The sequence below is a fragment of the Neophocaena asiaeorientalis genome, unplaced genomic scaffold, assembly GCF_003031525.2.
Source record: "Neophocaena asiaeorientalis asiaeorientalis breed wild unplaced genomic scaffold, Neophocaena_asiaeorientalis_V1.1 scaffold280, whole genome shotgun sequence".
Lineage (NCBI taxonomy): Eukaryota > Metazoa > Chordata > Mammalia > Artiodactyla > Phocoenidae > Neophocaena > Neophocaena asiaeorientalis.
Genome location: NW_020185321.1, coordinates 5,540,037 through 5,550,951, shown reverse-complemented (window position 1 = coordinate 5,550,951; position 10,915 = coordinate 5,540,037). Strand labels below are relative to the sequence as shown.

The following is a 10,915-nucleotide window of genomic DNA, read 5'->3' as shown; positions in this document are numbered from 1 at the left end:
TTGCACAAGGCCCCATAAATTAGGTAGCAGCCCAGCTTAGAAGGCACTCCTTCAGCCTTTCCAAACTTTCTGGTATCCAATTCTCAGAGCAGTTTCTATTTTCTTCCCTGAATACTGATCCTACATGACTGCAGATAACAGGGGACAGCTGGGTAAGTGAGCACATGTGCGGCCACTTCCCGGAGATGCCCAGAAATATCTAGATGACTAGAATCTAGGCGAAGCACTGAGGTCCTTCTTTGTTAAGTGGGTGGGAGCGACCAAGTTAGAGAACATTTGGGTTATATTGTATTTCCTTCAACGAATATTTATCAAATCTACCCATGCGGGACTTCCCTGGTGGCGCAGTGGTTAAGAACCTGCCTGCCAATGCAGGGGACACGGGTTCGAGCCCTGGTCCAGGAAGATCCCACGTGCCGCAGAGCAACTAAGCCAGTGCACCACAACTACTGAGCCCATGAGCCACAACTACTGAGCCCATGTGCCTAGAGCCCGTGCTCCGCAACAAGAAAAGCCACCGCAATGAGAAGCCCACGCACCGCAACGAAGCGTAGCCCCCTCTCCGCAACTAGAGAAAGCCCCCGCGCAGCAACAAAGACCCAACGCAGCCAAAAAAAAAAAAAAAAAGATCCACCCATGCGCCAGGTGCTGGGGATGCAGTGGAGTCTAAAGTCAACAGATAGATAAATAGAGCAACTACACCGTTTTCCAGGGTGAAGAACTGAGTGCGGAGGTGGGGGTAAGATATGAATGAAGAAGCAAAGATGGTGGCTATGCGGCGGAGTCATTTTGTGTGCATGTTTAACCTCTGCAGAGTCAGCTACATGGATTCACAATAAACCAAGAGAGATAAGGAAAAATAACTATTTAAACAAGGAAAATTATCCTGCCTTTCGTTCCACTCAGTGAGGAAGCAGCATATGCCCCCGTGAGTATGAGATACGGACGTAATCTACTACTTCCTTGGTTCCCATCACTCACCTGGATGAGGTGTGAGTTGAGTGCATTTTCCATACTACATGGTCCCTAAACCCAAAATGAATATTGACGTTTAGCCAAAGCCACAGCAATCTGTTTCAACATGGGAGGAAAAAGGACCGCACTTGACATAATGAAAGATGGTATCTTACCTTCCTTTACTCGCTCTCCAACGTCAGTCGGATAGGGAGAGATCCGAGGGACCCGACGGAGGACTTGCACTTGCCCCAGGCCGATATCACCGCAGAAACAACCCAAAAATGAATTCTCTGGAACCGCTTTCCTCTCCACGCGGACCAACAGAATTCCGAGATGAGTAACAGATGGGTGCTCCAACCATTTGGCGCTGGGATGCGGGGATGGGGTTGCAGCGTCTTCTCCGCCCACCTATTGGACGAATCGGAAAGCGGCCGCCGGGACCTCGCTGTCCTGGGGCTCACCGAGGGCGTGGCCTGGGACTCCCCCGGAGGGGAGGGCACCGTCTGTCCTTGGGCGGAGAGGGGAGGTGACTCCGGCCGAAGAGGAGGACGCAGGATGAGGGCCCTGCGGGTGAGGGCCACCATGGGTCGGGCTGGGGCCCCCAAGCCGGAAGCCCTCGCCCCTATACGAGACTCCCCAAACATTCCGGGATCTGGGGACTTGGAACGTGAGCCCCCTTCAGGGCTCGAGACTCCCTCCTAATAAGCCTGGGGCCCCCTCCCCCCAGCTCCCAGTCCAAGAGCTTCTGGGACAGCCGGGGACCAGTTAACATGGCCCAAAGCCCCGAGTCCGAACTTCTTCCCTTCATCCAGGGCTCCCGTAATACCTCGGGACTTAGACACCGGGAACGTAACACCCCTTCCCCGCCGCCGAAGCTCTCGGGCAGCCGGGAAATCCCCCAGGCACTCCAGCTCCAGTCCTGACGTTCCTGGCACCTGAGCTCCTCCCATTAACCCAGGAAACTGCAAAAAACCTCTCCGGGACTTGGGCCCGCAGAACATACTCTCCCTTCTGGGTCCAATCCTCTTCCAATAGTACCCTCTAGACAGCCTGATAACCTCCAAGCCAGACCCTCTAGGCACGAGTCCCCTTCTTCTGGGCCTTTCTTGACAGGACACCCTCCCCCACTCTTGCTGCCAGTTCGGATCTTGCCTTTGAGACGCTCCCAAGGGACAGGACCGTCCCCGAGTCAGAGCCTCGGAAAGTCCGACACCCTCTCCCCAGCGGGACCTCCTCCGGGACACCCCTCCAGGCGCCTCCAATACCCAGCCATCCCCTCTCCACAGGTCTCCCAGGCACTGGTACGCTCCTTTAGCTCAACCGCCCGGAACCGCTTCGAGAACCGAGTGGCTGAGAAACAGAAACTCTTCCAGGTAGGCGGGGCGGGGGCGAGGACCCGGGGCCGCCTGCTTGGTCCTGAAGACGAGTTGGGGGAGGCAGGGGCTTAAGGTCTACCGAGTAGGCAGCGCCTTTCCAATCGTTTACCCCCAACATCCAGGCGGACAATGACCTCCCGGTGCACTTGAAGGGCGGTCTAACCGACAACATCCTGTATCGAGTGACTATGGCTCTGTGCCTAGGAGGTGAGTGCAGGGCCTGGCTCAGCCTGAACTGCGGGAGGGAGCGGGACTCGAGATGGAGAGGGGAAGGGGCTGGTTCCAGCGCTGGGGTTTTGGGAGGGGATTGGGTTCTGAGCTGGTGTGGGATGGTATGGGGCTCTGGGCTGGCAAATAGGAAGCATCCTAGGGCTTGGGCTTCTGTCCCAGGAGGGCGGCTGGGCTAGTGATGGGTCTGGGGAGAAAGCCCAAAGCCCGGTCTGGATCAAGGTCCAGCATTTCCCCAGTTGAAGTGAAGTTTGGGAAGGGAGCTGGAGCCTGAAGTAGGGCTGAGATCCAGGATGGTGACTGGGGAGTCTGCAGGGGGCTCAGGGAGGGAATTAGGGTCTCATTCTGTATCCCCCCCACACTCCCTCCCTAGGCACTGTCTACAGCCTGTACTGCCTTGGCTGGGCCTCCTTCCCTCAAAAGAAGTGAAACCAAGAAGTCTGCAGGACCTGAACAAGCATCAATAAATGTGCTGGCTTCTTGGGGAAGCCAGCCCGGCTCTGTCCTCCGTGTGTGTACCTCCCAGCCTTCCACCAACAAGTGACCTCTGCCCTGTGGACAGACCATTGCCCCAGCCCTGAGTCTCCAACGCTAGACCAGGGCTATCCCTAGAATGTCGCTGCCTCTCAGCCCTCCCAGCACCCCTGGGCTGCCCCTCAGGGCCTGGGGACCTGGAATGGGACAGGGGCTTTGTATCCTAGGAGAGCAGCCCCTCTCCCTGCAGAGGCCAGAGGGTGGGGAGGAAGATGCTGAGCATAATGTATGACACACAGAGGCAGAGGCAGGTGAGGACAGACTCACTCAAGCACAGAAGCTGAGAGGGGCAACATGGCCTTGGGGGACAGAGCCAGGGGTAGCACTAAGACTTCCCACCAGCATGGCTCTTGGAGCAGAAGCAGAGATGGTCCAGGCTTCTAGTCTTGGCCTCCACAGGCTCTGTGAGAGATCTCAGCAAGAATGAGGTTACAGGGACTTCCCTGGTGGTCCAGTGGTTAAGACTCCGCGCTTCCAACGCATGGGGCGCAGGTTCAATCCTGGGTCAGGGAACTAAGATCCCACAGGCAGCGGGGCCAAAAAAACCCCCAAAAGAATGAGATTACAGCTCAACTGGGATCCAGAATTTGAAAAAAGACCAGGACTAGAAGACAGGCGGAGACAGACTCCCTCTGCCCCAAACAGAGCCAGAGACACCCCTCAACTCTCAGAACAGGAGGCAGATCTCAGAGAGAGCAGCAACTAGGGTACATTTATTTCCTCCTGGGCCTGGCAGGCTGGGAGCAGAATACAGACAAAGGCACTGGGGCATGTGGCCTGGAGTTCAGCTGCCAGGGTGTGTAGGGACTGGAGTGATCCGGAACTGAGAGAAGGGCCCTTGGGGTGTGCACGCAACACAAATATTGGGCTTGGCACAGAAGCAAGAGAGGGGTTATGGAGTAGATGTGAGATGGGTGTGCTGGGGCGGGGTGTGTTGAAGCATGTCGGGCCCTGGCTGTTGACTGAGAATCCGGGTGCCAAGGGCTGGGAGAACAGAAAGGCCTGTGGGTCAGCAGGAGCCATGAAGATGTGACTGCAAACAGGATCAACCCTGGGGGAGACTGAAGAGTCCAAGGTGACTCCTACAGCGAGGCGATGAGGGGGCAGGTCTGGGACTCCCGTTCAGGAATACATGGTCAGCTGTAGCCACTGGGGAGAGGAAGGCACCGAGAGTGAGGATCAGGGAACCTAAGAATACCAGCAGCCCTTCTCTGCCCTCACCCAGGGGTCGCTGGGAAAATAGGAGGGAGGGAGCCCCAGCGCAGAGCTGGTACAGGGGACTGAGGGGAGGGGCCCCCTGCTAGGATCCCACATCCCAGGATGGGGTTCTTACCTCCTGGATGTTCACCTGGATTTGTCCAGTGCCATCTTTGTCAAGAGATTTAAAGGCACCTGGAGAAAGGAAGGGTTGGAGGGATTGGCTTTTAGGATAAAAATATATTAATATATGGGATAACAAAAATAATGGCTAGTACTCTGTGCTAAGCAATGTATAAAGCGCTTTCCATGTATGAACTCATTTAATCCGATTCTGTGAGATAAGTGTCATTTAAAAATAAGGCACAGAGGGATTTCCCTGGTGGTCCAGTGGGTAACACTCCACACTCCCAATGCAGGGGGCCCAGGTTCAATCCCTGGTTCGGGAGCTAGATCCCGCATGCATGCCACAACTAAGAAGTCCGCATGCCACAACTAAGAAATCCACATGCCACAACTGAAAAAAAAAAAGATCCTGCATGCCACAACAAAGATCCCACGTGCCACAACTAAGACCCAGCGCAGCCAAAATAAATATTTTTTTAAAAAATGAAAACAAAATAAGGCACAGAGAAGTGCAGTTATGTGCCCCATGTCACATAGTGTAAAAGTCAGAAAAATGGGATTGGAACCCAGACTGTTACCCACCTCAATAATGGGCTCCATATCCTGACCTGCATGCCCCCCATCACCCCTCTGCCCAAGCCCCAGCCTCCCACCGACCGGCTCCACACGCCTGGTACCCCGGAAGCTGCACTCACTACTGGCCCTCTTGCTGGTAAATCGAAGGCCATTTCTTGGGCCCTCTCATACATGACTTTTGGCATCATCTGCCCTATTGTCCTCTCCCACCTTCCCTTCATGTCCCCGACACACCTGCCCCTTTTCCTCTCCCCAAACTCTTAATGCATTGTCTTCCCTGGGCTCTTGGGACACCGGGAGATCTTCCTAAAGTTAAACCTGAGACCCTGTCATTCCCCTGCCTGGACCCTGTCCACTGTCCCCAGTAGAGTCTGAGCACCCCTGAACTTGGCATTCACAGCCTGCACAGCCTGACCAGGCCCATTGCTCCTGCCTCCTTTTATGCAACTCTCAGACAAATCTGAGTTCAAATTCTAGCTTTGCAACTTCCTAGCTAAGTGGCTGTGAGCAAGAAATTTTGCCTCCTTGAACCCTAGGTTCCTCCTCCAGAAAATAGGGACAATAATTCCCACTCCGCAGGGCTGTCTTAAGGATTCAGTGCATTAATGTTCACAAGAGACCACATGATCCAGCCCCTACTGACCCCTCCCAGCCTTATGTCTCCCCATCCCACCCCCTTCCTAAAATGTTTAGCACTCTGAACCAAGTCCAACCAAAATCATCCAAAGCACCATCTACTCTTTCCTTTCTAGGCCTTCGCACAGGCTGTTCCCGCTGCAACACTCGTCCCCACCCTTTTGCTGGGGTCACTCCTCCTCATCCATCAGGTCTCAACTCACATGTGCCCTCCCTCCTCCAGGAAGCCCTCCTTGACCCCTTAAGCTGCATCAGGTACCTTGTTAGGGTTGAATAGCTGTGAGAGCTCCCCCAGTCACAAATCTAAACCCAATCTGCCCTGAGCTTCCCCCTCACAGCCCTCATCACTCTGCCTAGGCTTCCCCGATCCCAGCCGTAACCACTGTGAGCTGTCACTGTCTGGGAATTTGCCTCTCCTCCTCTGGACTGTGAGCAACATGCGGGCAGAAACTAGGGCTATTTCAGCCGCTGCTGTGCCCCTAACACTGCCCACCTCAGGGTCAGGCTCAGAGGAGGCTTGGCGGATGGAAGTTGGACAAATCCCCACCCAGGAAGAGAGCTGGGGTGTCACTCACGGAACATGGCATCCAGTCTGACCAGGCAGCTGATGAAGTTGTCAAAATCCATGTTCCCCTCCTCATCTGAGTAGCGTCGGATGATCATGTTGTAGAGATGCTCATTCAGGTGGAACCCTGAGGACGACTGTCTCTCAGGTGTGGGGGCCACACAGCCCAGCCCTCCCAGCCCCAGGATTCAGGCTCAGCCCAGCTCAGCGGGGGCTGCCTCACCAGTCCCACCCCCAGCCCCATCACGTTCCCGCCAGCCACACCTGCTGCCTCAAAGGCCCCCGGGAGTTCACTGCTGCCAATGGTCCCTGAACAGTCAATGTCAAACCGTTTGTATATGGCCTGTGGGGACAAGGAGGTCAGGGTTCAACTAAGCATCATGGAGCATGGCATCTCCATGGCTTGGGGGTCTTCGTGCTAGGAGTTTCAGAGGCTGCACACACCTGCCACTTTTTGATGTTGTTCCACAAGTACTTGAATTCCTCGAAGCCCAGCTTGCCGGTCGTGTCACTCTGGTGAGAGGGTGTTAAGAATAAATGTGCCCTGTGTACGTGATGAGGATAATGGCCAAGCAGGGGAACCTGGGCTAAAACCCCAGCTCCCATCCCACCCTAGTCATGTCACCTTGGGTGTGGCTTCATTGTTCATTTTGCCATACTTACTTTAGTCTATATTTCTAAATATAGACTATTTTAGTCTATATTTCAAAATATAGACTCTTCAAACATAACCACGGGGAGCTCCTCATTTATAAAATTCTTCAACAGTAATTCAATGTTATAAATGTTAGGACATGTAAAAAACAAGGGTATCTTAAAACTCTAAGGAAATAAGGGATAAGAGTAAATACCTGCTGGGTTGCTGATAAAAAGTGAATGAGGGGCTTCCCTGGTGGCACAGTTGTTAAGAATCTGCCTGACAATGCAGGGGACATGGGTTCAAGCCCTGGTCTGGGAAGATCCCACATGCCGTAGAGCAACTAAGCCCGTGCACCACAACTACTGAGCCTGCGCTCTAGAGCCCGCGAGCCACAACTACTGAGCCCGCGTGCCACAACTACTGAAGCCCTCGCGCCTAGAGCCCGCGCTCCGCAACAAGAGAAGCCACCGCAATGAGAAGCCCGTGCACCACAACGAAGAGGAGCCCCCGCTTGCGGCAACTAGAGAAAGCCCACGCGCAGCAACGAAGACCTAACGCAGCCAAAAAATAAATAAGTAAAAAAAAAAAAAAAAGTAAATAAAAATAAATAAATAAAAGTGAATGAGAGGGCTGTATATTGGTATAAAGACCTTAGCTCAGGGGTTGGTACTTGATAAATTCTCAATAAATAGCAACAATGGCCAAGACTTATCAAATGACCAAGTACACGTCAGACAGTGCTAAGCTTCTCAGGAACATCACTTTTGTCACTAAATCCTCAAGACACCAGTCCCACCAGTATTACACCCCAGTGGCAGAGAAACAGATTCAGAGCTGAAAAATCTACCTGGGTGAGATCATGGTAACAGTTAGCATGTACAGACCACTTATGTGCTATGTACTGTGCTAAACCTTTTGCATGTAACTCCAATTTGGTATCACCATTATCATTCACCCGATTTTACAGAGAGGCAAATTGAGGCACAGAGAGGCTCAGTAACCTTGCTAAGGGCAGAGCTGGATTTGTTTAACCCTATGCAACATGTTATGACAGCTGTTATTATGTATTGCCGCATGTCCAAGGTGGGTGTGTGTTGTGATATATACACGTCTACATCTGTGGATATGAAAGCTACACACTGACCGCCCCAATCAGGCGCTCAGAAAATCCCCTCTTGGGAATTCCCTGGCAGTCCAGTGGTTAGGACTCAGTGCTCTCACTGCCGAGGCCCCGGGTTCAATCCCTGGTTGGGGAACCAAGATCCCACAAACCATGGAGCACAGCCAAAAAAAAAAGAAAGAAAGAAAAGCAAAAAAGAAAATCCCCTCTTCACCAAGGCCTCCGCCAGACTGCCCTCAAGGATACATCCATGACAGCCACCATGCTGCGACATGTGTCAATGCCAAAACCATCAGTCTTCAGATCAGGATCTGTGGGATGCAGGTTGAAAGTCAGAGGCCAGAGATCACAGCTACCCCAGTCGCCATGCCTCTAAACCTGCCCTGTGTGTTGACCCCAGTCACTCACGTCGGGTCACGACTTTGTTGAGAATGTTCATGAGTTCTGTGGCACTGACCTCCATGTCCTAGGGGGAGAAGTTAGGAATGGGTCAGGGGTGACTGAAAGGGGTCTGGGCATGTCATGAAGGAGGATGGGAACTTTGGGATTGCCATGGTCGAATGTACATGTAAAGGGCATCCAGAGGGAAGGCATGGAAGGGTGAGGACACTTCTGGGGGCCCCAGGTTACTTACCTCTCCAGCCAGCTGGGCAAAGAGCCTCCGGAACTGCCGGACCTCCTCACTCTCATTGGCCTCGATGTTGGAGTAATGGGTGCGAGGGGGCTGCAGAGGGAGGAAATCTCAGAGCAGGTAGGGGGAGGGGTGCCCTGGCCAGGACAGCCTTAGATGGGAAAGTCAGAGTGGGCTGGGTGGCTGAGTGACCAATGAATGAGAGGTGGTCAATGAATAGGGAGTGGATACAGCTAAGTTAAAGGATGTTACAAGGGAGAGACTTAATGAGATAAATGTCATAAGGAGAAGTGTGGGGCTTCTTCAAAGGGACAAGGATGGGTGGGTCCTTGTCCCTTTGAAGAAGAGGGGTCTCCGATTGTGAAGGGTGGCTTACCGGGGGCTCTGGGTTGTACTGCGCAGCCGCCTCACTGAAGGGAAACAAGGGGCAGTTAGTGCCAGGGGGCGGGGCCTCCAACGGGCAGCACCAGCCCCCACACCCCAAGCCCCCAACCCCCAGCTCCCTGCCCTACCTACCTGTTCCCTCTGCCCGCCACATCAGTCCTTGTCCTCACCTGTCCCTATCCTCGCTGCCCTGGTTGTGCCCCCACGGTAGGACCCCCTCTTGCCAGGACACACCCACGCAATGGCAGATTTCTCAAAAGACGGGAGCTCATTTCATAGAAGCTCGGCCCCAGCTTCCCGGGGCCCCACCCTCCTGGGTTCCACCTGTCTAGGAACCTGCTCCATCGCCACGGCTTCTGAACCCTTGTGTCTTCCCAAGATCCCACCCCAGCTCCATTAGTTCTCACCCCTTTAAGGGATCACACTCAGTGGCCAAGACTAACGAGGCCCCTACCGACGCCCTGCCCTACCTCCACCAGGACATTTTTCTATTTTAACCAGCCAGTTCCCAGCCAGGCCCTGCCCCTTCAAGGACATTTCCCCTGTCCCATTACGGTTAGACCTCTTCTGGGCACACCTCATTGACCCACCTACGAGGGCCACGCCGCGCCCATAAGGCTAGCCGTGCCCCCATGAAGTGATACCCAGCCTCACTGGCTCCGCCCCCTTAACGTTTGTCTCCAGGTTAGCGGAAGTAGGCCGCGCCAGCCCCATTAAGCCCCACCTCCCAAAGCCCATCAGATTGTGTCCCCACAACAGACTACTCCCATGTCAAGCCCCGCCCCCATGAACTCATCACGGTCGGCCCCCTCAAGGCCGGTCTCCTAGCCCAGTCCCGGCCCAGCCTAATTAAGGTTCCTGGTCAGTGTCCAGGTTACCCCACTCTATTCTGGCTGGTCAAGCCTCTTCCTCCAGGCCCCGCCCCTCCTCAGGCCCCGCCTTACCTAATGGCGCTAATGACTCGCCTCGTCCACCCTTCAAGAACGAGTTAACCAGGAACATGGCTGTGACTCAAGATTCCTGAGGAGGGAAAAAGGGGTCAGGTGGCTGTCTCGTCCCTGAGCCCGCCCCTTCCCCCACAGAAATACGCATTTCTGACTGCTGGACTTGGGGGAGTGATATGAAGCCGCTAGGCGGAGACCTGTCCTCCGGCTGCGGCTTGAGGGTCCATTCGGGATGGGGTCTGGGCTTCTGGGGGAAGGGTCCGCGTCTGGCTTGAAGGACTCTGAGCTGAGTCTACGCATAGGCATCATTAAGCATCAGACACCGGCCAGGTCAAGTGGGGTTCTCGAGATAGGGGCCCCAAGCTGACTCTCGAATCTGAGATCCAGAGCCCTAAGACTGATTTAGGGGTTTGGGGTGGATCGGGAGCGTGGATCAGAAATTCTCCGCCTGGAGGCTCCTGGAGCAGAGTTTAGTAAATCCAGAATGTGGGCTTGAGGGTTTAGGTACAACCAGCAGCAGGATTAGTCTCATCGCTGTGTCTATGGGTTCGGGTCTAAGATATTGAGTGTGAGCCCCGGGGCCGGGATAACGGAGTCCCCGTTAGAATTGAGAGCACGGATCCAGGATCGTAGTCCTGGAGGCCACACCCAGGGCTGAATTTACGGGGTACCTCTCAAATCCATGGGCTTCTATTTTAGATCCTGAGAGGGAGGGTGGAAGAGTCCCCGGGGCGGGATAACTAGGGCCGGACAGATCTGGGGGTTCGAATCTGAGATCGTGGGTGTGGTGGACCCCTGAGGACAAGATTTGAGCATCTTTTCGGGTCTGGAGGCCTCCAGGGCCGGGTTTACAGAGTGCAGGGGGAGTCCGGACTGGGCGCTCACCGCCTCGCTCGCGCGTCGGCCGGTCCGCTAGTCTGTGCTGCTCTGGGGCCTCCTGCTGCGTCCGGCTTCGCAGGGAGGGGCGGGTGACTCAGGCGGAAGAGGCCGGATTAGGCACT

The 10,915-nt window shown here is 54.5% G+C and overlaps 2 protein-coding genes across 2 annotated transcripts; one reads left to right on the top strand and one right to left on the bottom strand.

The window, feature by feature from the left end:
• Positions 1–1,197: 1,197 nt before the first annotated feature.
• On the top strand, positions 1,198–3,070 carry COX7A1 (cytochrome c oxidase subunit 7A1). The gene is made up of 4 exons (XM_024733993.1): positions 1,198–1,527; positions 2,244–2,330; positions 2,456–2,540; positions 2,935–3,070. Exons 1-4 carry the CDS (start codon positions 1,291–1,293, stop codon positions 2,988–2,990), a joined length of 465 nt encoding a protein of 154 aa, XP_024589761.1. The 5' UTR covers positions 1,198–1,290; the 3' UTR covers positions 2,991–3,070.
• A 1,147-nt stretch (positions 3,071–4,217) lies between these two features.
• On the bottom strand, positions 4,218–9,584 carry CAPNS1 (calpain small subunit 1). The gene is made up of 10 exons (XM_024734121.1): positions 9,565–9,584; positions 8,963–8,996; positions 8,590–8,679; positions 8,364–8,421; positions 8,202–8,266; positions 6,640–6,708; positions 6,419–6,538; positions 6,206–6,332; positions 4,429–4,487; positions 4,218–4,244 (listed from the first exon to the last, which is right to left on the bottom strand). The coding sequence occupies exons 1-10, from the start codon at positions 9,582–9,584 to the stop codon at positions 4,218–4,220; spliced, it is 669 nt and encodes a 222-aa protein (XP_024589889.1).
• Positions 9,585–10,915: the final 1,331 nt, after the last annotated feature.

Coding starts and splice junctions, on each gene's coding strand:
- COX7A1 (XM_024733993.1), top strand. CDS start 1,291: ATGAGTAACAGATGGGTGCTCCAACCATTTGGCGCTGGGATGCGGGGA. Junction 2,331..2,455: donor AGAAACAGAAACTCTTCCAG/GTAGGCGGGGCG, acceptor CCCAACATCCAG/GCGGACAATGACCTCCCGGT. Junction 2,541..2,934: donor TATGGCTCTGTGCCTAGGAG/GTGAGTGCAGGG, acceptor CTCCCTCCCTAG/GCACTGTCTACAGCCTGTAC.
- CAPNS1 (XM_024734121.1), bottom strand. CDS start 9,584: ATGGGCGCGGCGTGGCCCTC. Junction 8,422..8,589: donor TTGCCCAGCTGGCTGGAGAG/GTAAGTAACCTG, acceptor TTCTCCCCCTAG/GACATGGAGGTCAGTGCCAC. Junction 4,245..4,428: donor TCCAGGTGAACATCCAGGAG/GTAAGAACCCCA, acceptor TCCTCTCCCCAG/TGGCTACAGCTGACCATGTA.